The sequence below is a fragment of the Hyaena hyaena genome, unplaced genomic scaffold (assembly GCF_003009895.1).
Source record: "Hyaena hyaena isolate Hyena2069 unplaced genomic scaffold, ASM300989v1 scaffold_388, whole genome shotgun sequence".
Taxonomy (NCBI): domain Eukaryota; kingdom Metazoa; phylum Chordata; class Mammalia; order Carnivora; family Hyaenidae; genus Hyaena; species Hyaena hyaena.
Genome location: NW_024081021.1, coordinates 842500 through 869499, shown reverse-complemented (window position 1 = coordinate 869499; position 27000 = coordinate 842500). Strand labels below are relative to the sequence as shown.

The following is a 27000-nucleotide window of genomic DNA, read 5'->3' as shown; positions in this document are numbered from 1 at the left end:
GAAATGAAGGGAGGAGGAGAGGTGTCAGAGAAGGACACATTGGAGAGGAGAGAGGGAAAGAATCATGGAAGGAAGAAGGGGGTGGATGGACAAGGGTGGGACAGTAAGAGGCCTATGGGAACGAGATGGAAGCTGCAAGGAAGCAGAGCCTTGCTGGGCTACATGCGGCAGGGACCTGAGCTCTAACTGGGTGACTTATGGGAACTGAAAGTAGGTTCCCTTGTGCTTTGAAGACCACACGTTTATAACAAAGACGAACGTGCTGGCCTGCTTGTCACCGAGAGCTGAACTTACGTGGGTATTTCTCCAGGGTCCAGTGAGACTAAATTAGTGGACAGTTGGTGTGCTTTGTCAACCCTGAACAAGCAGACCTTTGTTGAGAACAGTAGGGAGACCATTAGTTTGATAAGAGGTCTTTTAACCCATCAAGATTCAGAGAAGACACACAAAAAATGGAGAGGGTACCCAGCCCCCTGCGAAAAGATACAAGGACTCCTTCATTCCTGCCTTTTCCCCTCTACCTCCTGTGCCACTGGTCTCCGCCTACACGAAGCCAGCTGGTCCGCGCTTCCTGAGCTCTTACAGCTGGCACAGTGGGCTCAGGAGATCGAAGTGATTCCTGTCTGGATGAGAAGGAATTTGGACGGGTGGCTAGGAGACAGACTGAGTGGGAGGAAACCACAGCGCTGCTGGAGGGAAGCCCAACTGATTGAACCGAACAAGTGAAACACTGCACCAGCCAAAGGTCTAGATGTGAAAGATTGCTCCCCACCCAAGGCTACCATGGCTTCCAGGGATGTTCCTGGTGTGACACTGAAATCTGCTAGGGCCCCACTCCATGGTGAGATCTGACTTGGAGATGGGTTGTCCATGTAGGTTATGCAATACCTCTTAGATTACCTCTTTTCTTTCTTTCTTTACTGCTCTCCTGGCCTTGCCTGGCCTCACCTGCACTCACCTTCTTTCTCTTTCTTTTGAGACAGCTGCCTTCCGCTACATGGTGACCAGTGTACTTGCAGAGTTGGAGAGCTGATAACTTGGCTGGAGTCCAAGTACCTCCACTGAGGTAACAGATCACCACTTGGGGTGAGGGGTGAGGGTCAGAAAAGGCTAATGCTCCTATCAAGTATTATGGAAACACATAAGTTACAGGAAGAGCAATGACCTTTGGTGGGTTCTGCACCAAATATTATGGGGGAAGAATGTTCTATTTAATAAGGATATTATCTGAAATTGGAGAGGAGTGTAGAGGAAGTGAGCCAGGAGACAGAGAACAGAGAAGGAAAGAAGCAAGCTGTATAGACACACAAACTCACGTAACCTATTTCACTGTTTTGCCTAGAGCCAGACCTGACTCCGAGAAGCAACTTTTTCATGAAGATGAAAGTATTAAAGGCTCAACTTCTTATCTGTTCCTTACCAGGAGTGAAATCATGGCAATGTGAGTTGTTTATTCTTTTTTAAAACCTTCAAAGTTATTTCAACACCCACCCTACAGTACTTAAAAACAAGGGAAATATACTAAAAACAATGAAAGAAATCCCAGTTATCGTTTCAAGTTAATAACTTAGCTCTTGCCAATCCAATTTTAGGCCAAAATAACTCCTGAGCTTCATTCAGCAGCAGAGATGTGACCAAATTTGAGCCACGGGGATAATGAAACGTACGCCACCTGGTGGTGATCTGTAACACACTTAGTTCTTGGTAGATGTGGTGCTGGAGTTTAGCTCATAAGGCTAACTTAAACTGGCAATCAGGTCAAGCTGACTTTGCCCCTCCCTACAAGTATTCCGACAGACAGGACTCTTCAATCCTGAGCTTATAACCCTATGTAGGTGAATCAGATGAGAAAAAGCCAAGAACTCCACCTTCTGTGATCCGCCAACAAATGAACAACAGCCCACAAGTTCCACTCAGGTAGCTTGTGTCCTTGCAGCTTCCAGCCTAAGGGCAGGGCTGGCTTGAAACAGGCCATGGAGGCTCTTGAAGGCCTTGTGTTTTTTCCTAGGGAAATCCTAAAGTTGTATGTTATAGGTTTCAGAAGGTGTGGCAACCTCAGTTTTGAGTGTCAGGTTAGAGTGACGGTGGGTTTTATTTTCACCCCCAGGCTACTTTTCAACAGGGGAGAAAGTGCTGAAGCCTTGCAATGTATGATGGGAAAGATAAGAACTGTTACTAACTTGTTTTCATCTTTGCATGGGGGCAAATGCCAGTAGAGAAAAGGAATGATCCCATTCTGCTATGTTTTTCATTCAGCTCGTCTATTTAAAGCACACATGGAAGCCTCAGAAAAGCTTAGAGAAAAGAAGAAATGCAGTGAGTGAAGGAGGATAATGGAAATCTCACCCTACGGCGGAAAAATGGCAACACAGCAAAGCTCAGAACTAGAATCTATATGAGTAAGACTGAGAGTATCGACTTAAAGCTTTTCTCATCTTGATCTATGAAAAGAAAAAAGAGGGTTAGCTTCATAAATAACTAACATGAATAGCATCATCATGGATATCAGAAATAACTGTTATCTTATTTTCATAGATAATAGTTTTAATCTCAGGATTTGGGGGAGACTAGTCCATCCTCAGTAACGGGTCATGAGCGAACATCGTAGACAAGCAGGAAGTGACGGCAAGTTGAAGAGAGGTTCCATGAGCCAAGCACATTTTTAGCATCCCTACCTGCCAAATCAGTTGAGATCCAAAGTAAGAACCTATGGGCCGTTAGGAGGGAAGCCTAAGCTGTGAAATAAGAAGAAACAGAAAGTCAGCTTCTGGCTCAGAAACTTGACCGATTGCTTGTCAGTCAGGTGATGTCTTTGAAACTACAGGGTCCTTAGAGAAGTGGCGTGATGCCGAAAGATCACAAGGACAGAGGGACACAAGCCTGGGGGTGAATTCGGGCACTAATTGGCTGTGAGGCTTTAAACGCCTCTGGACCTGAGTCTCTTCATCTTTAAGACAGGGTTCACGGGGATCTTGTGAAGATTTCATGAAGTTATAAATGAAGTGCCTAATTACTGTGTTCCAGAATGAACAATTCTCTCTCCTGACCCCATCCCCAAATTTTCAGATACAAGGAAGAGAGGCTGCTGGCTTAGAATCTCAGATGTTGAAGCAAAACCACACCCAGAGGTAGACTTGCTTTTATATTTGATCCATATGTGAACTGAGCAGGTCTCCAGCAACAGCAAGATAGCTGGAGGCCATAGAGACACCTCAGAGGGCTGAAGGGCAATGTGGGAGGGAGGAACACGTTGGATTGGAGTCTAGCAGGAGAATCAAGGGCCAGATGGGGAAAGAACGACCAGCGGGAAGCTAGGTGGCCACTGAGAGAAGGTGAAGCCTGGTCCAGGTCCTCTAGTGGTCAGGGCTTTCGCCATGTCATATCACCCTTTCTGTGCCTTGTTTTCTATGCTTTGTTTGCCTCAGTTTTGCAGTAAAATAATTCTTGAAAATAGTCAAGCCACTTTCGAGTTTGTCAGGGAGTATTCCCTCACCTCAGCCCTTTAGCTAGGGGAGCTTTGTGCTCAGGTGACTAGGTACCTTGTTGGCAGCCACAAAGCCAAGTAAAGTGAGGGGATGGAAAAGAGCAGGAAAATACAATTAGGGGCTTCCCTAGATAGATTCACAGTTTATGAACCACCAGTGTCTATTACCTGATAGAATATTTAAACCAGCAATGCTACATTTATCTGTAATAGCCCGTAATCCAGACTTTCCAAGCTTTTGGATTGGCCTTTTCCTCAACTAATCCATCTTCATCATATTAGTCCTTCCCATTAAATCAGAGTTTCCTCCTTCCTGCTTTTCTCAATGGAGAAGAGGCAGACAAATAGAAAGACTGTGAACAGATACCAATCAAGAGTGTTGTGATCTTGGGGCCAGCATGCTCCAGACCCTGTGGAAGCACCGCCCCATGCTACATACACATGCGCTCATGCGTGTGTGCGTGCACACACACACACACACACACACACATACTACTTATGCACCATCCAGTACTATGGGATCACCGGAACAAATGAGAAAGATCCAAGTCCAGAGTTCACCAGCCCTGGCCATTATCTGATGGCCACTTAGTGCTTCAGACCTCCCTGCTCCATTCCCTTACACTTCCCCCCCTAACGCCCTCCCCCCATGAGCCCTGTGGCCTAACCCTAACCCATGAGAACATGCAGATGGCAACAGAGAGCAAGGTCTCCCTCACGGTAGCATTTATTTTCCCTTTAGGTTCTTTACAGACATGCAAGGGATACTGAAGTCCCCAGAGACTGTACTCTGTTTTCTATCTAAATTTGAGACTTGCCAGGGGTTACCTGCTGTCACTGCCTACACTCTCTCCAAAGACTATTCCTGGAACTCTTCACAGGTCCCAGAATTCCCCAAGAGGAAACAATAAACAACTTACCTTAAATCTTAAGCAATCTGAAAAAAGAAAGGCAATGAATACATGGATACCTTCTCTCTTTGGAATTCCTCTTTCCATCTGACCCTTGGAATGTTGCCTTGATCTTCAGGATCAGAGAGATGTTGATGACGTATTTTCTTTCCGATTCAAGCAGTTCTAGAGCCACAGTCTGTCTTTTAGCTTTAAAAATAAATCAAAGAGGGAATTTTTCTCAACCATTCCTTCCCAAAACTGTATTAAATCATAGAGAGCAATAAAAAGACATTGAACCCAATAAAAAGAGACATCAGCAAGTTTTTGGAAGATGGAAAACAGAATAGAAACATGGTAATTAATTCAGCACAGTGAGGGCACAAAACCTTGGTGTTCTCATCCACAGATGGAAAATCTGCTAAGAAGCAGAAAGGCTCAAGAAGTGGAGGGACCAGGTGCCACAGAAAGTGCAGCTTAGGAGCAATGCAGAAAACAAGAGACATAGTCTACATGAAGTGCAATTGAACTTCCAGGCCCCTCCCCCCATGCCAGATGGCTTCCTCATTTATATACCCGTGGGAAAACAGAAAAAAATTAAACTAGAGGGCCCCTTATCTCTGGGGTCTGGACTAAAGACATCAGACAGTAGTAAGGAAAAGTTGAGATGCCAAAAGGAAAACCAGGGGACTCAGAGAAGGCTTGCATGCTGTACGGGGAGACCTCTCTCAGCCCCTTCCCGTGGAGGTCTTCCCACAATGCCAGTAGCCAGACTTCCATTCTTCAGACAGGAGACTGGAAAATCTACCACTGAAGAAATGGGACTACCCAAGGAATAAAGACATACACTGACATAAGGAGGTCACCTATCAAAAAGTTAACTTGCCACCCGATTAGCCTACAGTAAAGCCCATTTCCTGATAAGCTTGGCCAATATAGAATTTTGCAGTTTCTTTTTACTTAGGGCTATATATATATAATTTGAATCAACCTTATACCATAAAAGAAAGAGAATAAAAAGGTATTTGCCCATTTTGAATAAATAGAGACAATGCAGGAGATGGAATGTACAGCATGGTACATGGTGACTATGATTAATAATATCGTATTGCATAATTGAAAGGTGCTACAAGAGTAGACATAAGAGTTCTCCTTACAAGAAAAAATTTGTATCTATGTATGGTGATGACATAATCGGATTTATTGTGGTGATCATTTCACTTTATATACAAATATCAAATCATTATGTTGCACATCTAAAATTAATATAATGTTGCATGTCAATTATACCTTAATAAAACAAGAGACAATGCAGAAACAAAGCTTTTTAAAAATCCTACGGTTAATATCCTCAACAAGGATATTAGAGGATCCTCAACGAAGACACGAGAAAAACATTCTAGTCATTTAATAGTTACATGATGCTAGGGGCACCGGGGCGACTCAGTCAGTTAGGCCGCTGACTTCAGTTCAGGTCATGATCTCGAGGTCTGTGAGTGAAAGCTCTGCATTGGGCTTTGTAGTGACAGCTCAGAGTCTGGAGCCTGCTTCAGATACTGTGTCTCCCTGTCCTTGCTTGCATTCTGTCTCTCTCAAAAATAAATAAACATTAGAAAAAAAAATTTTTAATAGTTACACGATGTTATTTTTTTAAGAAAAGACAACATTCTGGAGAAGAAGAAAAAAATTTTTGGCATTTTTTCAAAGATGAAAGACGAAAGAGGAGGTCTCCTGCCTTCTTCCCCACTCCTCCCCCCATAAACAAGAAAGAGATATATTGAAGAAAAGTAGATCAGAAAAAGATGGTAGTGGGGGAAAAAAATCAATCCATGAGACCCAACATCAAATTAATAGAAGTTTCAGAGAAAAGAAAGAAAATGGATGAGAGGATATTATCAAATTAATAACAGAAAAAAAAATACCAGGACATGCATTTCTAGAGGAAGGATCCCATTGTACTCAGCATAATTAATGAAAAAGGCTTTTTCGCCACTGACATTTCAGCACACCAAAGGTAAAGAAGACTCTAAAAGTTACCAGAGAGAAAAATCAAGTTAACGTACAAAGGACTGGGGATCAGAATAGTATTGGGCTTTCCAACAGTAATATTGGAAATTAGAGGACAATGGTACAATTGCTTCAAAATGATGAGGTATATTCACCTAAATTATCAACTAAATATGTGCAAGTTACTGGACAATAGGTTCCATCAAAGGAGAAGTAAAGCGGGAAACCAAGAAGGACGCACAAGATAAAAACAAATGAACAGGAATTTAACATGGGACTGTGAAGGGAATTCCAAGGAAGAGTGGGGAGTCCCGGGAAGGCAGCAGTGCAACAGGCCAGCCCAGAGCAGGATGACAGAGGTCTCTGGGGCAAATGTTTCTGGGGAAAATAAGAAAAATGTAAATGAAAGATTTTTCATTACATTGCCAAGGAAAGTTAAGACCTATGTAAAGGGAGACATATAATACCACGTTCTTTGATTGGAAGACACAATGCTATCAAGATATAAATTCTCTGCTAATTGGAATAAAAAGAACATAGAGTCCAGAATTAAACCCACCTACATGTAATCTCTTGACATTCTCTATGTAGTTCAATATGGAAAGGAAGATATTTTCAGTAAAAGGTGCTGAAGCAACTGGATAACCAGATGAGGAAGAAAAAAAAAAAAAAAAGAACCTGGACTCCCTCACACCATACATCAAACTTTATTTGAGATAAATAATAGATTGGGTGCCTGGCTGCCTCAGTTGGTAGAGCATGCAACTCTTGATCTCAGGGTCATGAGTTTGAGCCCCATCTTGGATGTAGAGTTTACTTTTAATAAAATCTAAAAAGAAAATAAAAAGATAAGTAATAGATCTCAATGTGAAAGCTAAAACTATAAAGACTTGAGGAGAAAACAAACCAGAATATCTTCACAACTTTGGGATAGGCAAAGATCTCTTGAAAGGACACATAAGTCACAATCCATTTAAAAAGTTTAAAATTGGGGTGCCTGGGTGGCTCAGGAGGTTAAGTGTCCAACTTCAGCTCAGATCATGATCTCACAGCTCGTGGGTTCGAGCCCTCCCCCTTCATGTTGGGTGCTAACAGCCTGGAGCCTGGAGCCTGCTTTGGATTCTGTTGTCTCCTTCTCTCTGCCCCTCCCCCACTAGTGCCCCCCCTCTCAAAAATAAATAAACATTAAAAAATTTTTAATTTTAAAATTGATAAACCTCATCAAAATTAAGAACATCCATTCATCAAAAGACTATTATATTAAGAAAGTGAAAAAGCAAGCCACATACCAGAATTAAATATTCTCTCCACATATACCTAACAAAGAACTCATACCCAAAACATATTAAGAAATCCTAGTAATTGATAATAAGAAGAGGCACTTCATAAAAGAAGATGTACGAATAACCAATTAGCGTGTGAAAAGACGTTCAACATCATTAGTCATCAGGGAAATGCAAATTAAAACTATAATCTGATACCAGTGCACCCCCATGAGAATGGCTAACATTTCAAAGATTGACCATACTAAATATTGGGAAAGATGTCAAGCAACCAGAGCTCTCAGACATTAGTGGTAGGGGTATAAAATATTCCAATCACTTCGGAAAACTGTTGGATGTTTTCTTTCAAAGTTAAGCATAATCCTATCCCATGATCTAGAGATTTCACTCCGAGTTATATACCCAAGAGAAATGAGGGCATACATCCAAAAAAGACTTAGATGAGAATATTCACATCAGTTTTATTTATAATGGCCGTAACCTGGTAACAATCCAAATATCTATCAATAGGAAAATAGATAAGCAAATTGTGGTAAGTGTATTCAATGTGATTGTAAAAAGGAATGAAGAACTGAATGAGTGACACACAACATATTATTTTGAGAGAAAGAAGTCTGACTCGAAAGAGTATACATTGTATTATTCCCTCCTTATGAAGTTCAAGAACAGACAAGACTACCTTATGGTGACTGAAGTCAGAATAGTGGTTCTTCAGGTGGTAAGGTGCATGAGAGAGTGCTCTGGGATAACAGAAATATTGTATATCTTGATCCAGAGAGAGATCACAAGGGGATATGCATACAAATATAAAAAGCCAATAAGCTTAAACCTAAGCTTTGTAAATTAAAAAAAAATTTTTTTATGTTTTATTTATTTTTGAGAGAGAGAGAGAGGCAGTGTGAGCAGGGGAGGGTCAGAGAGAGAGGGAGACTCTGAAGCAGGCTCCAGGCTTTGAGCTGGCTGTCAGCTCAGAGCCAGACGCGGGGCTCGAACCCATGAACCGTGAGATCATGACCTGAGCTGAAATCAAACCTACTGAGTCTTAACCTACTGAGCCACCAGGCTCCCCCTTTTATTGTTTTTATTTATTTTTTTAAAATTTTTTTTTAATGTTTTTTATTTATTTCTAGGAGAGAGAGAGAGAGAGAGAGACAGCGTGAGCAGGGGAGGGTCAGAGAGAGAGGGAGTCACAGATTGAAACAGGCTCCAGGCTCTGAGCTGGCAGTCAGCACAGAGCCCGACGCGGGGCTGGAACCCACGAACCGCGAGATCATGACCCAAGCGAAAGTCGGACGTTCAACCGACTAAGCCACCCAGGCGCCCCTGTTTTTATTTATTTTTATTTATTTTTAAGCTTTGTGAATTTTGCTTTATGTAAAGTACTGATAAAAAAAAAACCCAGCAGCATAAACTGGTTTTAAATCACGGAAGCAAGTACCAGAAGAAACTGTGAAAACAACTTAAAGCAGTTGCTGCTTTCTTCATAATAAACCTTTTAGTAATATTTATTTTTTCATGTGTTTGATAATAAAAATTAATTTTTGAAAATTACCTTCCACAGAATAGTCGGAGGGAAATGCCATTATGTGCCATGTAATAAGTGTTCAGTAGCAATTAGTGATAGAAAGGACAGGAAGGAAACAAGGAGGGAGGGAGGGAAGACAGACCCAGTTGCAGTGTTTGGTATTTTGTGGCCGACTTCTGATCTAAGATGCACATTTGGAAGATTTCGCATCACTGACAAAACAGTTCACAAAATTCAGCCCTCTTCTCCACCAGCTTTATGCCTTTTTGCCCCCGAAGCACCACATTTCTAGATGTCATCAATCCCCAGAATCAAGGTGGTGGACCCAAGCTGGCCGTGTGACCTCAGGTGTGTCCCTTCCCCTCTATAGGCTTTTGTGTTCACCTGAAAAGGAGACCTGGACCAGGTGGTCTCATATCTGCACTGAACCTAGACCTCAAGAATTCTAGCCTGTATGTTTCCCATTCTTCAAAATCTCAGCCCGCTTTCCCCTTTAGGACTTACCAGCTAAAGAGGTTTCACATAAAACATTTTCCAGGGAGCTGTGTCTGCCCTGGCCAGCGTCCTTGAGTTTATCTGGGTGGTCTTTCGTGACATATTCCTCTCCCCATTCTTTACCATCCTTAGGCTGCCTCCACACACCAGATGAGAGATGGCCCTTGGGCTGGATATCAGCCGAAAGGCAAGACTTAATGTTTTCTTCAGCTTCAGGAGTTGTTGGGTTCATTCCTGAAAAATAACACCTGCCATCAATATCTGAGGGGTTTTTTAAATTATATTTGTTATTAACTGTTAAATATTATGCCCATTTGGGTACAACTATTCCCCCTTGAGGATTAAATATATCAACTAAGGATTAAAAGTTTCCACAGTTAACAAAGGATCATCTCTCTCTTTTTGGCCTATACATCCTTTATCCTTGTATATAGTCGCTACTAAGTAAGGCACTTTAAAAGATAATTTATAGGGGCCCCTGGGTGGCTCAGGCAATTAAGTGCTGTCTTTGGCTCAGGTCATGATCTCACAGTTCGTGGGTTTGAACCCTGCATCAGGCTCTGTGCTGACAGCTCAAAGCCTGGGGCCTGCTTCAGATTCTGTGTCTCCCTCTCTCTGTGCCCTTCCCTCACTCAGGCTCTCTCTCTCTCTCTCTCTCTCAAAAATAAATAAACATTGGGGGTGTCTGGGTGGCTCAGTTGGTTAAGTGTCCGACTTCGGCTCAGGTCATGATCTCGCGGTTCGTGGGTTCGAGCCCCGCGTCGGGCTCTGTGCTGACAGCCAGCTCAGAGCCTGGAGCCTGTTTCCAATTCTGTGCCTCCCTCTCTCTCTGACTCTCCCCTGCTCATGCTGTCTCTCTCTCTCAGAAATAAATAAAACATTTAAAATTAAATAAATAAATAAACATTAAAAATAATAATTTAAAAATTTATATAATAATATAATTAGTTTGTAATAGTATGCATTGACTCCCTACATCTCCTTCCTTTTAGGTGAGCACATAAGGGGGAAATAAATACAGAAGAAAGATGCCAAACACAATGTTTTCTTGTGGCATTTGTCTTCCTTGGTCCTGATAATGGAGGGAGGGAAGATAAAATCATTTATAAAATATTGGTGAATTGTCTATTAAGTAAATAACTTTTAAATTAAATAAACTATAAAACATGTCCACAGAAAACTTAGGTCATGTTACATATACCTGTAGGTTCTCAGTGAATGTTATTTCATTGATAATTGAAATGAGCCAGAAAGAACCAAGAATACTGGTTTTGTCTTAAACATCCCTACCGGTTCTCTCTCCTTGGGTTTAACTGAGTCTCTCTCCTTGAGTTTAACTCCACCATGCATCTTGGATTCTTAGAACCATAGTGCTTCCTCTTGCTTGAGTTCTTTCATGCCTGCTTTGGGACTGAGGGAGGAGAAACAGGGAAGGTGGAAGCAGAGAAAGGGTAGAAGAGAAAAGAGAACTAAAAACAGAGCCACTTACCAGGACCCATCATCCCCTTCACATTACTGTCTCCTATATGCATGGACCTGGACTCTTGAGCTGCAGAGGAAGGAATGCTTTCAGTCAGTACTCATTCCACTGACATGGGCTGGCACCTTCTATGAGCTAGACACTGGGGACAGACTCACAGTGGACAGTTGACTGAGGGAGATGGAGCAGTAAAAATAATAATAATAAAATTTCAGTATAGTGGCAAGCACTATTTTCCCATTTGCAAAAAGATACACTAAGTGGCACTTACCTCATAGACTACCATAAGAATTAAATCAGTTATTATGTGTAAACTATACACAGTAAGAGTTAAATTATTGTTTAACTATGATGGTGAAGATGGTGTTGATGGGCAGAGCAGGAACGATGCTGTTCATATGTAAGTCAGGCCCTATCACTCCTCTGCTCAGCCCTCCAATGGCTTCCCATAAGCCAAAGGCTCTATAATGACCATTAGGCCCTAAAAATATCTGCCCCCTTCCCTGCCTGCTGCTTCCTTCGTTTTTTGAACCCCATCTCCTCTTGTCTCCCTTGTTCACTCTGCCTTAGCCCCACTGCTTCTGGTCTTCCTTGAAATCCCAGTTATGTTCCCACTAGGACCCTGGCACGGACTGTTCTCTGTCTTCCCTGTGGTGTGCGTGAGCTCCCTTCCTCACTTCCTTCAGGTCTTTACGGGGCACCCTCTCTAAAATTACACCTTGTTTACTTTTCTCCTTATAACTGACAAACTACATAGTTTATCTATCCTGTTCATTGTCCACTTCCTTCAGAACAAAGGCTCCAGGAAGGCAGAATGTTTGTTGTTTTGTTCACTACTGTATCCCACCATCTAAGTCAGTGTCTGCGAAGATGGATGGATAGAAGGGGAGACGAAGGGGAAGTGGAGGAGTCAACACCTTGACTGCGGTCTCATGAGAGACCTTGAGCCAGAGGTGCCCACAGATCCCTGACTCAGAGAAACTGTAACAGAACGAATGTTTGCTATTTTTACCTACTGCATTTTGGAGCGATTAGGCAACCATTTTACAATTAACAGTGGGTACACCAACCCTTTCTGAAAGTTTGGCCCTTCGATCCTGAGTTTTAACATAACATACCTCCAAATCATATCCAGAATGTCTGGTTATGGCACATTATTCCCAAATTCTGCAGTGGCTATGAACCAACTATGTTATATATAAGCCGCCTCTGTTATAACGGGTGCGAGGAGTTACCACCACACAGCTGAGCTCCATCGAGCACTTCACGAGTATCATTTTAAATCTTTTATCTTGTGAACATGTTCAACTTCCCCAGACCTGGCATTGTTCTGACCTCTACTTTCCAAGGCTGTCCCATATTCTTTCTTAATAAGATCATCCTTTTACGTCATGTTCTTTAAGACATGGAGCAAAGAAAATAGAGCCACCTGTGATGAACCCCCTCCCTCGTTCCCCAGATGGACCAGGGAGTTTTTGCCGAGCTGTACCTATGGGTCTCGAAAGTAACCACTCAAAGAGGTTAAAAAATAAAAAAACTACAGAAATAAAAGCAAATCCGTATTGAGAAGTTATACTGATTGAAAGCCATCTGATTTAGGGGTGCCTGGGTGGCTCAACTGGTTAAGCATCTGACTTCGGCTCAGGTCATAATCTGGTGGTTCGTGGGTTCAAGCCTTGTGCTGGGCTCTGTGCTGACAGCTCAGAGCCTGGAGCCTGCTTCGGATTCTGTGTGTCTCTCTCTGCCCCTCCCTTGCTCACGCTTTGTCTGTCTCTGTCCCTCAAAAATAAATAAATGTTTTTTAAAAAAATTTTAAAGCCATCTGATTTAGCTTTATTTGTTTGTTTGTTTGTTTATGAAAAAGAAAAATTGTGAGTGAGCAAGGGACAGAGAGGGGAAAAGAGAGAATTCCATGAGGTGCAGAGAGAGGGAGAGAGAGTGCCGGAGCCCAGAGTCAGGCCCCTGCTCGCTTGATGCAGAGCTCAAACTCAGGAACCATGGTCCCTGAGGCCAAGTCGGATACTTAACTGACTGAGCCACCCAGGCATCCCCTGATTCAGATTTTTAAATTTAATTATTCAGAACACATTTATTATCTATAAATTCATATAATATATGAATATTAGTGTCCTTCAGCCAAAAAGGTAGGAAACCACCAGCCCTGCCACCAAGGAGCTGACAAATGGTTCAGAAGTCCTTGAGCCTCTTTTGGAGATTTTCTAGGTGCAACCAAAAAAAATTTTTTTTTTTAAAAAAGGAGAGAGAAAGACAAAGAGGACAATTCCTCTAAACAATGTTAATGTCTACATTCACCCTCCTGTGTATGAGTGCTTTGCTGTACATTGCTGAGCATACAAAAGTATAGCAGACGTGTAACTGGACACGGTTATACATAGATGGAACTGGATGGAAAGCCGGTTTCCTTAGGCCTGCCAGGAACAGTTTCCTAGCGTCTGTTCTATCATCCCTCGGATCAGGGATGTGCTAGTGACTGTTGGCCAGCAGACAGCACCAGCTATGGCTCTTCGGCGCCCCCAAAAAGAAAATCTTTTAAAATTGGGCAGACTCTCCTGGTCTCTTAGGATCCTCTGGATTCTTCTTGAACTCCAGTTACAAGAGGAATAATTCTGAGCAATACATCATTTTCTTGTAATGAGGATGGAGGACAGGGGCACCTGGGTGGCTCAGTTGGTTGAACATCCAACTCTTGATTTCACCTCAGCTCATGATCTCACAGCTCATGGGTTCAAACCCCGCGTTGGACTCTGGACTGACAGTGCGGAGCCTGCTTGAGATTCTGTCTCCCTCTCTCTCTGCCCTTTACAATCACCGCCCCAAAACAAATAAACATTAAACAAAATAAGGATGGAAGACATAAACCCATTCTCACTATTACTTAAGCTCTAGGAATCCAGGGGAAAGGCTTGGCTAATTCAATATGATTTGCAAACTATACCTTTTTCATAGGCCTGAGAAGGCAAAAGGTTTGTAAAGTCTTCACTCGGAAGAACAGGTTCAGGGATATTGATTGAACGGAAAGGACTTCCTTGTGCTTGAGCAGGCCCGGCCTGTGAGCCATGTTCTTCTTTTTGAGTTTTCCTGGGGAAGGGAAACAAAGGGTCTTAATTACCTGAGGGCTTCAAGAGAGAGTCAGTTCAGAATAATTCAAGAAAAATTCCAAATGATCAGGCTAAAGCATACAAAATCACCGATTTTGTAAATTAAAAACAGATGTTAGCAATTCACCAAAGCTGAAGAAAAAAATTCAAATATGTATAAATCGCATCCCTACCGTAATACTTATATTTTTGTTGTTCTGTTACTGGCTTCCTTGTCATCAGGATCTTTACAGAGTTTGCCATGGTGACAATCTGCTTGGGATGACTTACATTCTCTTAACAAAACAACACAAACGGTCCCAGGAAGCAGCAGGTCTTCAATTAAAAATAATAAGCCAGTCTCCAGGGTCACACAACTATTATTGGCATATTTCTATTTTAAATGTGATAATTTATTTTTTTTTAAGTTTATTTATTCTTGAGAGAGAGACAGAGTGTGAGCGGGGGAGAGGCAGAGAGAGAGGGGATACAGAATCAGAAGCAGGTTCCAGACTCTGAGCTGTCAGCAGAGCCCAAAGTGGGGCTCGAACTCAGGAACTGTGAGATCATGACCTGATCCGAAGTCAGACACTCAACCAGATGAGCCACCTAGGCTCCTCTAAATGTGATAATTTAAAAACATGATGATAATTATTGCATTTGTTTAATGGTGAGACTTAATTGATTCAACCTGGTTGAGCTATTAACATAAATTAATTTTCAGTGGTAGTAAACTAGTAGTAACATTAGAGAAATTTTAGAAAACTAATTAAAAAAAAAGAAAATCACTGGTGACCCCACTATCTTAACACACCAGTCATTATTTTTAAATACATCTTTCTTGTTATTTTACATTTTCACGGTTTAAATGAAATTCTCCATATCATCTTCTATCATTTTCATTCTATTTCCTATTATATTGAGTCCATGTAATAATCAACATCCATCTTTAATATCAACCAACTTCTTTTTTTTATGTTTATTTATTTTTGAGAGTGACAGAGAGAAAGAGTGTGAGCAGGAGAGGGGCAGAGAGAGACACACACACACACACAGAATCAGAAACAGGGTCCAGATTCTGAGCTGTTAGCACAGAGCCTGACGTAGGACTCGAACCCACAAACTGCCAGATCATGACCTGAGCCAAAGTCAAACCTTTAACCAACTGAGCCACCCAGGTGTCCTAATGCCAACCAACTTCTGTGATTCTGTAACTGCCATCACATGCTGACCCACAGATTCCAGTAGTATATAGCCAGTTAGCTGTATACCGATGACAGGGAAGGTGTTCTGAATGCCACTGGATAAGCCATTGTTTATGGCTTTGCCTTTGGCCAATTTTTTTGTAAGACACTCACTTGGCTTTAACTTTTCGAGATTCTCTTCTCTTTTCCTGCTGAAGCTGTTCAATTTTCTGTTGCATTTCTTCTTGTTTGGAAGTGATGGCCTGAATCATTGACATGGCATTGCTCAGCTCTTCCTAAAAAATAGGAATTGCTACATATTTAATCTGGTAAAAGAGGTAAAAGGATACAACATGATATATAGTACATACTTTACTACATATTTGTTGAATGAATGAATGAATGAGAGATGAGCATCTTATTTCTACTGTGGCCTATACTTTTAACACAGAGATCCAAGAAAGAAAAACATGAAATAGATATTTTTTGCATGATAATTAATGAATGGACCAGGTGAGAAAATTCTTAGATTTGGCTGCTACATGAAAAGATATTTTCTACTTCTGTGACTAAGACCAAGAACCTCTGTTTAACAGGGAAATAGGAGAGGAGCCTACCTTGAAATAGTTTAACGAGTTCTTCATCTCGGTAACTTTTTCTTCCATGGAACATCGGCAACTCTTAACTTTCTCTTCCAAAGCATACTCGCCATGTTGGATTCTGGACAGCTCTTGCATTGCTTCTGTGAAGCCAGTTTTCAGCTCAGAGGCCAAGGCCTGCAACTAAATGATAATCGCCAAGAGTGAGTTCAGTTTGCTATTAACTATTATATGGAATACTGCTGACCCCTTGAATTTTCCTTTTGCTTGAGAAACCAGGCTCCTGAAGATCTACAGACCTCATTTATTTACTGGTAGACTAAAGTTTTGACAACTTTAGGCCCCATCCATTTAGGGGAAAGAGGGTCTGTTATATGCAGCACACGCTGAAGCTTGATAGTGACAAGCAAGCAAGCAAGCAATTAATTAAGTTTACAAGTGTCCTTGCCAGCTACTGTTTCTTCTAACACCTTTAATCAAAGTGAGATTTACTTGAAAAGCAACATATGCATGTGAAAGACAATCTTGATCCAGTAACTCTTTCAATTCCGTGAAAGAAGGGATGGGTCATATTATCCCTAGTGTTATAAGAAAATGAAGAAATTCAGTCATTTTTTTTCCTTAAAAATTTAAAAAATGATAAAGAGAGTAATAACTAAGCATATCTGAGAATTTCTTTGAAAATGAAGAAACCATATATATGTGTATATGTGTATATATATGTGTGTGTTTCTGTGTGTGTGTATACATATATATATCACTGAATGATGCCATGGAAAAGGAGATAATGGCATTTACAGTGTCAGGAAATAGATACAATGGTAGGAGGTCAGCACATTGTTGATAGTGATGTTGAATTCTTTTCAAGAGTCAAGCCTGGCCGTGTACGAGTACGCACATTGGATTTCTGTTGTCAGCTTCCACACCATAAGAAAAGGTGTCAATTCTGGAGTCTGATAGGGTACAAATCCTAGCTCTCTCCTATGAGAAGTAAGACCTCAGGCAAGTTGGTTAACCTCTTTACAACATTTTCCTCATACGTGATATAACTACGTTAACAGCTATTTCACAAGCTGTCTGGAGAATTAATAAATAAATGTAGGTAAGCTTCCTGCCACAGTGCATGCTTGGTACACAGAAGGTGTTCAGGAAACTTTAATTCTTCTCCTCCTTGAAGTGGCAACTCAAAAAGTTAAGCACAAACAGAAATGTGGAGAAAATGGAGCACTTCTAAAGTTCAGGGTTTTTTTTTTTTTATTGAACAAATGAAAAAAGCATTTTCAACAGACAGAGAGTTAAGGTAACAACAACAATAATATAGTAACATCACTTTCTTGAAATTTATCACCTTACACTCTGCTAAGTAGAGGAGCTCTTAGCTCCAGATCTCTCTTTTGAAACAGCTTTTCACAAAATTAGCAAAACTCCTTCAGATGCATATTTCTAAACATTTTCAGAATCTGGTTATCCAAATGATTCCAACTTGCAAAGGCACCTCCCACTGTAAAAATGATTTGGTCTCCTACACCACGTTTTTAAAATATAGGTTTTGTGAGGCACTGTGCCTTGCAAAGGTTTCTTTCAAGGGCTGGGAATAGGGAGAAATAAGAGGAACCAGAGAGATCATTCTGAGGACAAAGGCAGGATCTGCCACGTTTTCAGGGCTGTAAGCCGGAGAAACAAACAGGAGCAACTTGTATTTCACTCCAGTCATTTTTACTCTCAATTAATCTTTGTGATGGATTTTAGTACACATCCTAAGCTAGTCATCAGAATGGATGAAATCACCAGGTCAACTAGTTTTGATCTGGTCATTCTCATTATGTAAATTCATCTTCTGTGTACAGACTAAAAAGGGAATCAACAGCTATATAATATCAAAGCCAAATTTATGTAAGTTTTAAAATTGAAGGAAGGGAACCTGACATTCATTCAGGTGCTCTGAAATTCGCTCAGGTTTCCTGTTTGAAAAGCAAGGGAACCACTATCCGACAGAAATAGGTTTCATTATCGCTGCTCCTTGAGGTGGATGTGTGGAGTTTTTCCCAGGAGAAAAATGCAGCAGTAGGATCCTTGAGGGGGAAAGGACTTTGCCTCACCTGTAGAACCCCAGTTCTCCAAAAAAAAAAATTAAGTTTTCCCTAACAGCCAGGTTGTATAGGGACTTTGGGAATTTTGAAACCATTTTAAGCTCTGAGCCCATTTCCGTCCCATATATTACTTGGAGCTCCTTGGGTCCCTACCACTGAAGTAACAGTACTGCTTTACAAATGGCTCCACAACCACTGACCAGCCAGGAAGGGGATGCCAGAAGTGAGCACAATCACACACCTGAGACAACATGTCGCTTTTAAGATGCGTGGGGCTCAATATCTTTAACTGCTAAGGGCTAGTTTTCCAGTACCAACAGGCCATTCCTTTGTGAATAAAAAATAGTCCAAGGACATGGACTTAACATCTGTTTCCTGCTCTCTCTTCAACTTTCTCGTTTGACAGCCCACAGCCCACCCCAAGGATTAGAAATGGGTGTCTACCTTGTTCTCCAGCGAGTTGAACACGTTCCTCATCTCGTTGATTTTTTCATGAAGCTGCTCTAGAGAGGTTATGATCCCTCCATCCTGCCGCTGGAGACGGGCTCCCACTGGAGGCAGGTTCAGGGAAGACTTGTACTTCGAAGCCTAGGGTACCACAGAGGGCATCTTAGGCTCAAAGAAATAGGGGAGAAGAGTCCGAATTCTTCCTATTTCCTGTTCTTAATTTCCGTTTCTCAATTTTCTTTCCTTTCTTGGTTTCCTAACTCTTCTCAAGTGGTTTCCTAACTCTTCTCAAGGTGAATTTTAATCAATGTCTTCCAATTTTTTTCCACCAAAGATCCCTCAAATTAAATTCTCATAAATTATGCAAGTCTTTCCAACTTGTTTTTTACACAGACTTGTTCTTCATTCTGTCCCATTATCAAGGTCAATGACTACTATGAGGCAAATTCAGGGGACTGGGCCTATGCCTTGAGAACCCTGCTGAGTCATAAATGAGAAGATTTGAAAAATCTCCACAAGGCAGGCTGAGTTCCTACAACACCTGACTAAAGACTCTGTGAAAAGCAGCACATGATGGCAATGCTGCCAACATAATTGCTTTGGTTTCCCCCTCAACCAGGGTTTGTAGAGAGGAAACATGGATTTTCTGCCAGTTTTCATATTCTTAATTTTAGGCCTCGTTACTAATCCCCATAAATCTAGTAATTTAAAACACAAAGTGGAAGCAAGTTGCCTGAATGGTCAAGAGTAAATTTCCCAAGTCTACTCCTCTACACTCCCATTCTGACTGGGCACTATGGACGCTGATATGAAGTGTGGCATGCTGGGTATTTATCTTATCCATCCCCGAATGCACCACAGGCCTAGTAGAATTAATGCCTCTGGTGCGAGAAGATATTCCCCAATGGCAAAAAGAGATGAGGCTTGAACAGGAATTACAAATCCTAGAAAACTTACAATGACCATTTTAATGATGAAACCTATTGCTGTAGGACTGGTTCCCATAGTTTTTCAGTTGGAGGTCCTTTTGGCACATAATTCATTTTCTTAAATTCTTTTCATTACAGACAAAAAGAAAAAAGAAAAAAAATCACTTTGAATCTCCTTACTTTAATATAACCACGAATGTTTTGGCACATTTCCTCTTGTTTTGTTCTATGAATGTCAGTGCAGACACTTATATGGTTGAAATCACACTACAGTTGTGGTGGTTGAATTTTGACTCAGCCCCTCCCTTTTTCGCCAAACACTCTTATAAGCCTTTTCCTATAGCCTTCGAAATTTTTCATATTTTTAATGGCTACCCAATATTCCATCCTGTGGATGTGCCAGAGTTTACTCATTCACTCTTGTTGGAAATCTATGTTGTTGATAACTTTTCAACATTATAAATAATGCTGATGTATAATGCTTTTTATTTAAAGCTTTGTACATATTTCAGATTATTTCCTTAGGATAAATTCTTAAATATGAAATTACAGGGAGTTTAAGGATGTTAGACAGTATTTGAACTAACAGGCTAAATTAGTGCATTTAGAAAAACGTGTCTTGGACAAAATATACAAAAATAAGTAATATAAATGATGGAAGCTACAGGATTTACATCCCCACAAGTGAGCCAAAAACACAGTTGGAATTCACATCATTAGGCGAGAGTTGAGCTGGTCTAAATGATGCAGCTACCACATCTATTGCCTTGACTGGCAGAGTCCACCAGCACTTCTCATGTTAATGGAATCTTATTTTTAAAATCCCTGTGCAAAAGGAACTAGTCAGTCTGAAGCAACACAGTCTGACTCCAGAAAAGAGACTGGGTGAACTTACGAGAGGCCTATGCACAGTGGACAAAGGATGAGATTGAAGTGGATAGACTTGGATTCAAATCAAAAGGCATGTGAGCTAAGGAGCAGTTAGTGTATCCACACAGATTCACCTGTTCTGGTAATAATTCTGGGATGAACTGGGAGATGGTAGTGCTCATTCTCCTGTCTGCTTCCATGACCTGATTGGGTCAATGTACCTTACTCCATCCAAAGAACAGAGAGCCAATTAGGGGTATGAACATTTCAACACTTTTACTGTATTTTAACTAATAATTCTTACAAAAGCTTCCACCAATTTACAGACACTCATCAGAGCTAAATGTTATTAATTATTTCACTATTTACTAATTAATTGTCAGAAGCTTCAAAAGCCTCTATCCTCTATTTATTAGCCATCTGTAATTTTACTCTGGTAAATTGTCTGTGTCCTTTGCCCTTAATCGACTGAGGTCCCTGAAGTTTCTTTTTTTACTGACTTGTATCAACTATTTATATATCATTAAACCCTTATGATATTTTTTGTAAGAGTTTTTCCCATTTGGTTATTTGCCTTTAAATTTGTTAAATATATATCTTTAGGAAGAATTTTCATTGTGATGTGGGTGAAATCTTTGGCCTTTTCCTTTGTGATTTTCTCCAGCTCTGTTTTACTTAGAAAGACATTTCACGTCCAGAGAAGATAAATATTCACTAGTTCTAAACTTTTATGGTTTGACTTTTTTATTTCTAGCCCTTTAATCCATTTTTTTAGTTTATTTGGATTAAGGTATGAAGTAAGGACCTCTTCTTTTATTTTTTCCCCCAAGGAAAAAGCCAACAATTTCCCCCAGAAGAATGAGACAACTTTCCAAACATCATTTGGCACCAGAATGAATAAGTGCATCAAATCTCTTGGCTCAAAGCAATACACACATCTTGCAGATATTAATTTCATTCATTCATTCAACTAATATTTATTGAATGTGTATTATATTCCAGGCACTGTACTTTATGCTGAGAATACAACAGAGAGCAAAATGTACTAAATCCCTGCCCTTGGAGCTTACATTCTAGAGAAGGAGACACACAATAAAAAAAAAAAATAAAGAAACAAGTTAATATTTGCTGTAATTTCAGGCAGGGGTGGGGGTTTATCAAGAAAATAAAGAGATAGAAAATGGCTGAAATGTCATATTTTGCTTCAAAATTCATATTTTGCTCTCCCTTTTTGGTATAGATTGTATTCTATTATAGTTAACCTCTCCCTGCTTCCCTCCTTCTCTTCCTCTTCTTCTTTACTTCTCCTTGATCTTCTTTTGGTTAAATGTTGCTTGGAGTAAACAGACTGGGACTTAGGAAGCGTTCTTTTAAGACAAGGAGGGGGTTATAATCACAGCATCACAGAGGTCATAGAGACCAACTTCATTCCACTGCTTCATTGGTTCAACCGTGAGCAGATGTACTTGGATTTTTGATACAGTAAGAGAATGAGGCCACCCCCCACTGCCGCTATATTTAGCCAATATTCAGGGAGTGACCTACATAAAATCTATAACAGATTTTAAATCACAGCTCAGTTTAAAGACACACTCATTCAAATGCCTTACACAGGTCAGATGTGAACAGAGGGGAGGTGGGCAGAGAAGGCATTTGGAGGTCGTGGACAAGTGAAACATAAAATTAGCACTGAGGAAAGACCTCTGCTTCCAGGCCTTTGTTCAAGCTGGTCCCTCTGTTTGAAATACCCTTCCCCATATCCACTTACCAAATGACTGGCTTGTCCTTAAATACCTCATTCAGATCCTTCAGCCAATATTCATTCATCCCTCCCCCATATCAATGCCTCTGTTATAATCCTTCCAATGGCCTACCTTGTATGAGCTATTTAGTGTGTATGTTTTCCAGGTGGTGGATACTTAAAAATCAACTGTGAATGTCTATTGCATCTGTTTTATTTCTCATTAGGCCAAGCAGTTGATTTTGCAGGTAATAACTGCTCAATCAATACATATTCAATTGAAATGAGGTTGCTTCCTCTACCCCTTCCCATTGCTGGCCTTGGTCTGGGAGCAACATGATTACAAAAATGTTTTCATAATCCTGTGTGGTCCTGTCTGACCGGTCCCACAGCAGTGATCTCTTGCATGATATTTCTGGGAACTGTTGCTATTTTCACTTTACTCATCACTTAAACTCAACTAATCTAAATAACATTTTCCCCTAAACTCTCCGTTCTTCTGGATTCCTGCATCTCTTTTCAGGAGACCACTCTTTCTCCTTACCAAAGCTTAAAGTCTTACAACCAACTTTGAAATCACCTTTTCTCCCAGCCTCTACCAAGCCCTAGCAATTCTCTCTTCCTTCTCATGCATTCCAGATAACAGTGCCTTAACTCCAGACAGGAGCATGGGTTTTCCTAGCCTAAACTGCTTCCATAGTACATGTTATATCAGCATCAACTTCCATGATTTTTAAGGACAGAATTTTACTTTAAATTTACATTTAGAGATAGAAGCCAAGTAAATACTGTTTAGAAAGCCAAAGCAGACCAACGTGACCCTCATTGCAAACATATTATAAAATGTTTTGAAGGATTTCTATCTTTCTTGTAAATTATTTTCATTGTTTAAAAGGAGCTTAAAATTTTTTCTATCACCATATTTGAACATGTGCAATGTAAAGCCCCTTTCAATTCTTATTGTTCCCTGCTCAAATAGCAAACTAAGGAAAACCAGACCTTGCTTTCTCGTTCTCTCTTACGGAAATGTTACCGCACGGTTAAATGGCCATAGTGACGGTGGCAGCAGGCAAGACAAGCAGAGCTTATGTGGGGGTGGTGGCACTGTAATTTATAGCTTGGATAAGTCGTTCTTCAGACATCAGTTTTCTCAAAAGTACCATGTGAATGGTGCTCTCTGCCCCGCCCACCCCAAAGTCTTGTTAAGTAAACAAACACCAATGACAAATGTGGAAGCACTTGTTGAGTGCCAGAAACCTTTATACCTAAATGATAGTCATCACTATTGCACATAGAGTGTTCAAAACAATCTAAGTTGTCTTTACCTGGTAAATCTGTGTGGAAGGATTATTCATCGGCATATGTTCATTCTCTCCTGTGGGAAGAAAGAGCTTTGTTCAATGGCCACAACTCATTCTGTCCCTATCCCCTTCACACACATGTAGGGAATGAGGGGACTGAAATCTGTGGCTGCATGACAAGAAACCAATGATACAAGAACAAAACATAAGCTGGTGTAGGTGGTTTCTAGACTCACATCCTAATGACCAAACCATATCTATTTGATATAACTCTTGTAGTAAAACAACAACACCACCACAAAACAAAAATGCTCTACCACGGTGGGGAAGTTTTGCAACCAAACCGAGTGATGAATGCTCATTAATCAGCCAGAAGGGAATGCCCATGAAGAGTTTCCCTCAGGTCCTTGGGGCTGGCACAAGTTTCCTTGAAGTTTACTTAACGGGGTAGTTCTACAGTCAGGAAGGCTACCCCCGCACCTGTCTCGTTGCCACTCTGTTGTTCTCAGGAGGCCTGCATACAGTGTCCTTGCCAAACTTCTGAGCTCTCTCCTCCTGTCACTGCCCAGATCACCTAAGGCAATCTTACTGTCTTAGGGAGCCAGAGGATGGGTAGAATGGAATTGTCAAAGGAAAGGATACAGGCAGAAAGAATAGTATTGGCAACACTATAGACTGTGAAACACAGGGCAAATACAAAGGAAGTAGTAGGTAATAAAAACCACTTAACAAACTAGGGAGAAAAAAGGTTGGCTTACAGTATGCCTTGCAGAACCACATTGGTTGGTCATGAAGAAAGACAATCATGTAAAACATACGGCTCAGTGCTCACCCACTTAGCTATCTCTCCATTGTGTCACACTGCAGTTGATAGATGAAAACCCTGGTTGCAAATATTCAGTTGTGTGGATGTATATATTGTTCTCTTAAGATATGCTGGTACAGAAAACCCTTCCTTAGAAGAGCCAACCTCAGTGTATTAAGTTCATAAATAATACATGACCTCAGCCCAGAACTTCCACAGACAGAAGGCTGTTCCTATAAAATCCAGATGGTTTAAGATCACCACAACTCTCCACACAAGTTTGAGTAAAGATTACTTAGCCCATTTTATACTATGTTCCAACAGCCTGGTACCACGGCAAACCAGAACATGGGAACCAAGACCAGGCTCCCAGATCAAACTTTGACACTTTGTGATTGTAGCCTGACTTCTCTATGACTGTTTCCTTATCTGTAAATTGGAGAGGATGACAGAAACTACTTCTGTATGGTTGATTCTATATTGTAAAGATGAAAAGAAAAAGAACTTATGTTTCTAGGCTATCCTAGAAGGTGTTGGATGTTTATTAGTTGAATCTGTATCTTGGCCTTGTATTCAGCAGGTTGTTCTGAAGCAAGTCCCAAAGTTATTGCTAAGAAAAATAAGATAACAACTCAGATCAAATGACAGATATGGCATTTCCTGTTTCTCCAGCACCAAGTCCATGCTCTTAGTGGTCATTATATGATGATAAGGAAATGAGAATAGTCAAGGCATATATTCTCATGTTTTGATACAATGGCAAGGGAAGACTGAAACCTACATTTCCTAAATTCTGAGATCTAAAGCAAGACATAGGAAAAAGCTAACCTTGCTTTGTTTTGGTCTTTTCCATGGTGCCTGTTGCTTCTTTCCTCCAGCTTACTCTTCAGCATTCCATCTTCATTATCCCTGGATCAGGCCACCCCTTCTTCTCTGGACCTGTCCATTGAAATCAAGAGTAAGGGTTAGCAGGAAAAACTGGTGAAGTAACTGGACTTACTTTATGTGTTAACTTAAAATGATTAGAATGAACACAGCTGTCAGAGGCAACTTGAGGTTTATGTAATTTCAGAAGAGTAAAGATACTAAGTTAATGTCTAGTTTAAAAGGTAAAGGTAACTGGGGCACCTGGGTGGCTCAGTTGGTTGAGCATCCAACTTCAGCTCAGGTCATGATCTTGCAGTCCCTGAGTTCAAGCCCCACATCAGGCTTACTGCTGTCAGTACAAAGCCCGGTTCCGATCCTCTGTTCCCCTCTCTCTGCCCCTCCCCTGCTTGCACTCTCTCAAAGACAAATGAACATTAAAAAAAAAAAAAGTTAGGGGCACCTGGATGGCTCAGTCTGATAAGTGTCCAACTCTTGATTCCGGCTCAGGTCATGCATGATCTCACAGTTCCTGGGTTCAAGCCCCACTGAACCAGGGGCTTGTGCTGACATTGTGGAGCCTGCTTGGGATTCTTTCTCCCTCTCTCTTCGCCTCCCCCACTCACTCTATCTCTCTCTCAAAATAAATAAAAATTTAAAAAATAAAAAAAATTTTAATTTAAAAATTTTCATATATAGTTTTTAATATATTCTTTTTTGGATCATATCAATTACTTTAGAACCATTGATTTTATTAACACGTTATAGTTCAGGGAAATAATCTTAAAAAAAAAAAAACAACTTGAGCAAGTATGAAGGCCAATACACCTGTTTCTATTTCATCCTACAGTAAGCTCCTGGATGACCTTGTTCCCACTTTCAGCACCTGGTAGACCACACACAGAGGTGCTTACCGAATATGGCCTGGTTGTATTAACCATTGGACGTGAAGCTGCAGGTTCAAACTGCAATTAAATGTTAGTGTTGTGGACATTGGCTCCCTTGTTGGCCATCTAGATCTTTAATCCTTTCCAATTATTGGTCAACATATACAATTCATAAATGAGGGATATCAAGAAAGTCAAGGCTATATACTTTCTGGGATCTTATACACTGTTCACATGAGCATGAACGTTACATCAGCGTAGGGCATCTTCTCCAGTTATCTGAATGTCTTTTACAGCTGTTGTGATACTGAGATGAAAACTTTCTTCTCCTTAGCAACTATTTGTTTGACATCTAATGCCTTCTATGATATATATAAATTAAATCATGGAATGTTAGAGCCAAAGTCCCTGAGAAAATAATTTCATCCAGCTTCATCATTTATAGGGGAAGCAACTGAGGTCTGGAGAGGGAAAGAGAAATGACCTGCCCAGAGCCACAGAGCTTTGAAAATTACTGTTAGAAGTAATTTCTGTTACTGTTTAGAGGGAAAAAAATCCTGAAATATGTGAAGCCATGTTTTTATGGCTAATTACTTCCTAGGGATTTAGTTATCTAATTTACAACTAACTGAAAACAAACCAAAATACCACTCATGTATCATAGATAAAATGTCAATTTACACATTTTCAGAGTTAGGACATCATCAAGCTCACATATGTACACATGGCCACAGATTATAAGACATAATCAAAAGGGTGTGGTTAATATAAGGTAAATAAGAATTTTTATTTTATATATTTAACACAAAAGCAACAAAACCACATTAGAGAAAATTTGAAAAACGTAGAGGAAAAAACCAACTCCATTGCCTCCACTTAAGCAACCATGATGATTGTTTAGTTGTATTGCCTGCCAGTCTTTTTTCTCTTAAATGTTTTACATGATTGTTCATGGACCTACGTGTACCCACTATCTCACCTGCATTATAGCATAAGCATTTTACTTTCTTTTTAAAACCTG

The 27000-nt window shown here is 40.6% G+C and overlaps 1 protein-coding gene across 1 annotated transcript in view; it reads right to left on the bottom strand.

The window, feature by feature from the left end:
• Window positions 1–25081, bottom strand: part of ARHGEF33 (Rho guanine nucleotide exchange factor 33) — a 48866-nt gene extending 23785 nt beyond the window's left edge. Inside the window, exons 1-8 of the mRNA XM_039251256.1 lie at window positions 25057–25081; window positions 23448–23497; window positions 16064–16228; window positions 15621–15742; window positions 14121–14263; window positions 11174–11233; window positions 9694–9918; window positions 4455–4584 (exon numbers count right to left, since the gene is read on the bottom strand). Of these exons, the coding sequence (XP_039107187.1) occupies window positions 4455–4584; window positions 9694–9918; window positions 11174–11233; window positions 14121–14263; window positions 15621–15742; window positions 16064–16228; window positions 23448–23497; window positions 25057–25081 (920 nt within the window). The remainder of the gene's footprint in view (window positions 1–4454; window positions 4585–9693; window positions 9919–11173; window positions 11234–14120; window positions 14264–15620; window positions 15743–16063; window positions 16229–23447; window positions 23498–25056) is intronic.
• Window positions 25082–27000: the final 1919 nt, after the last annotated feature.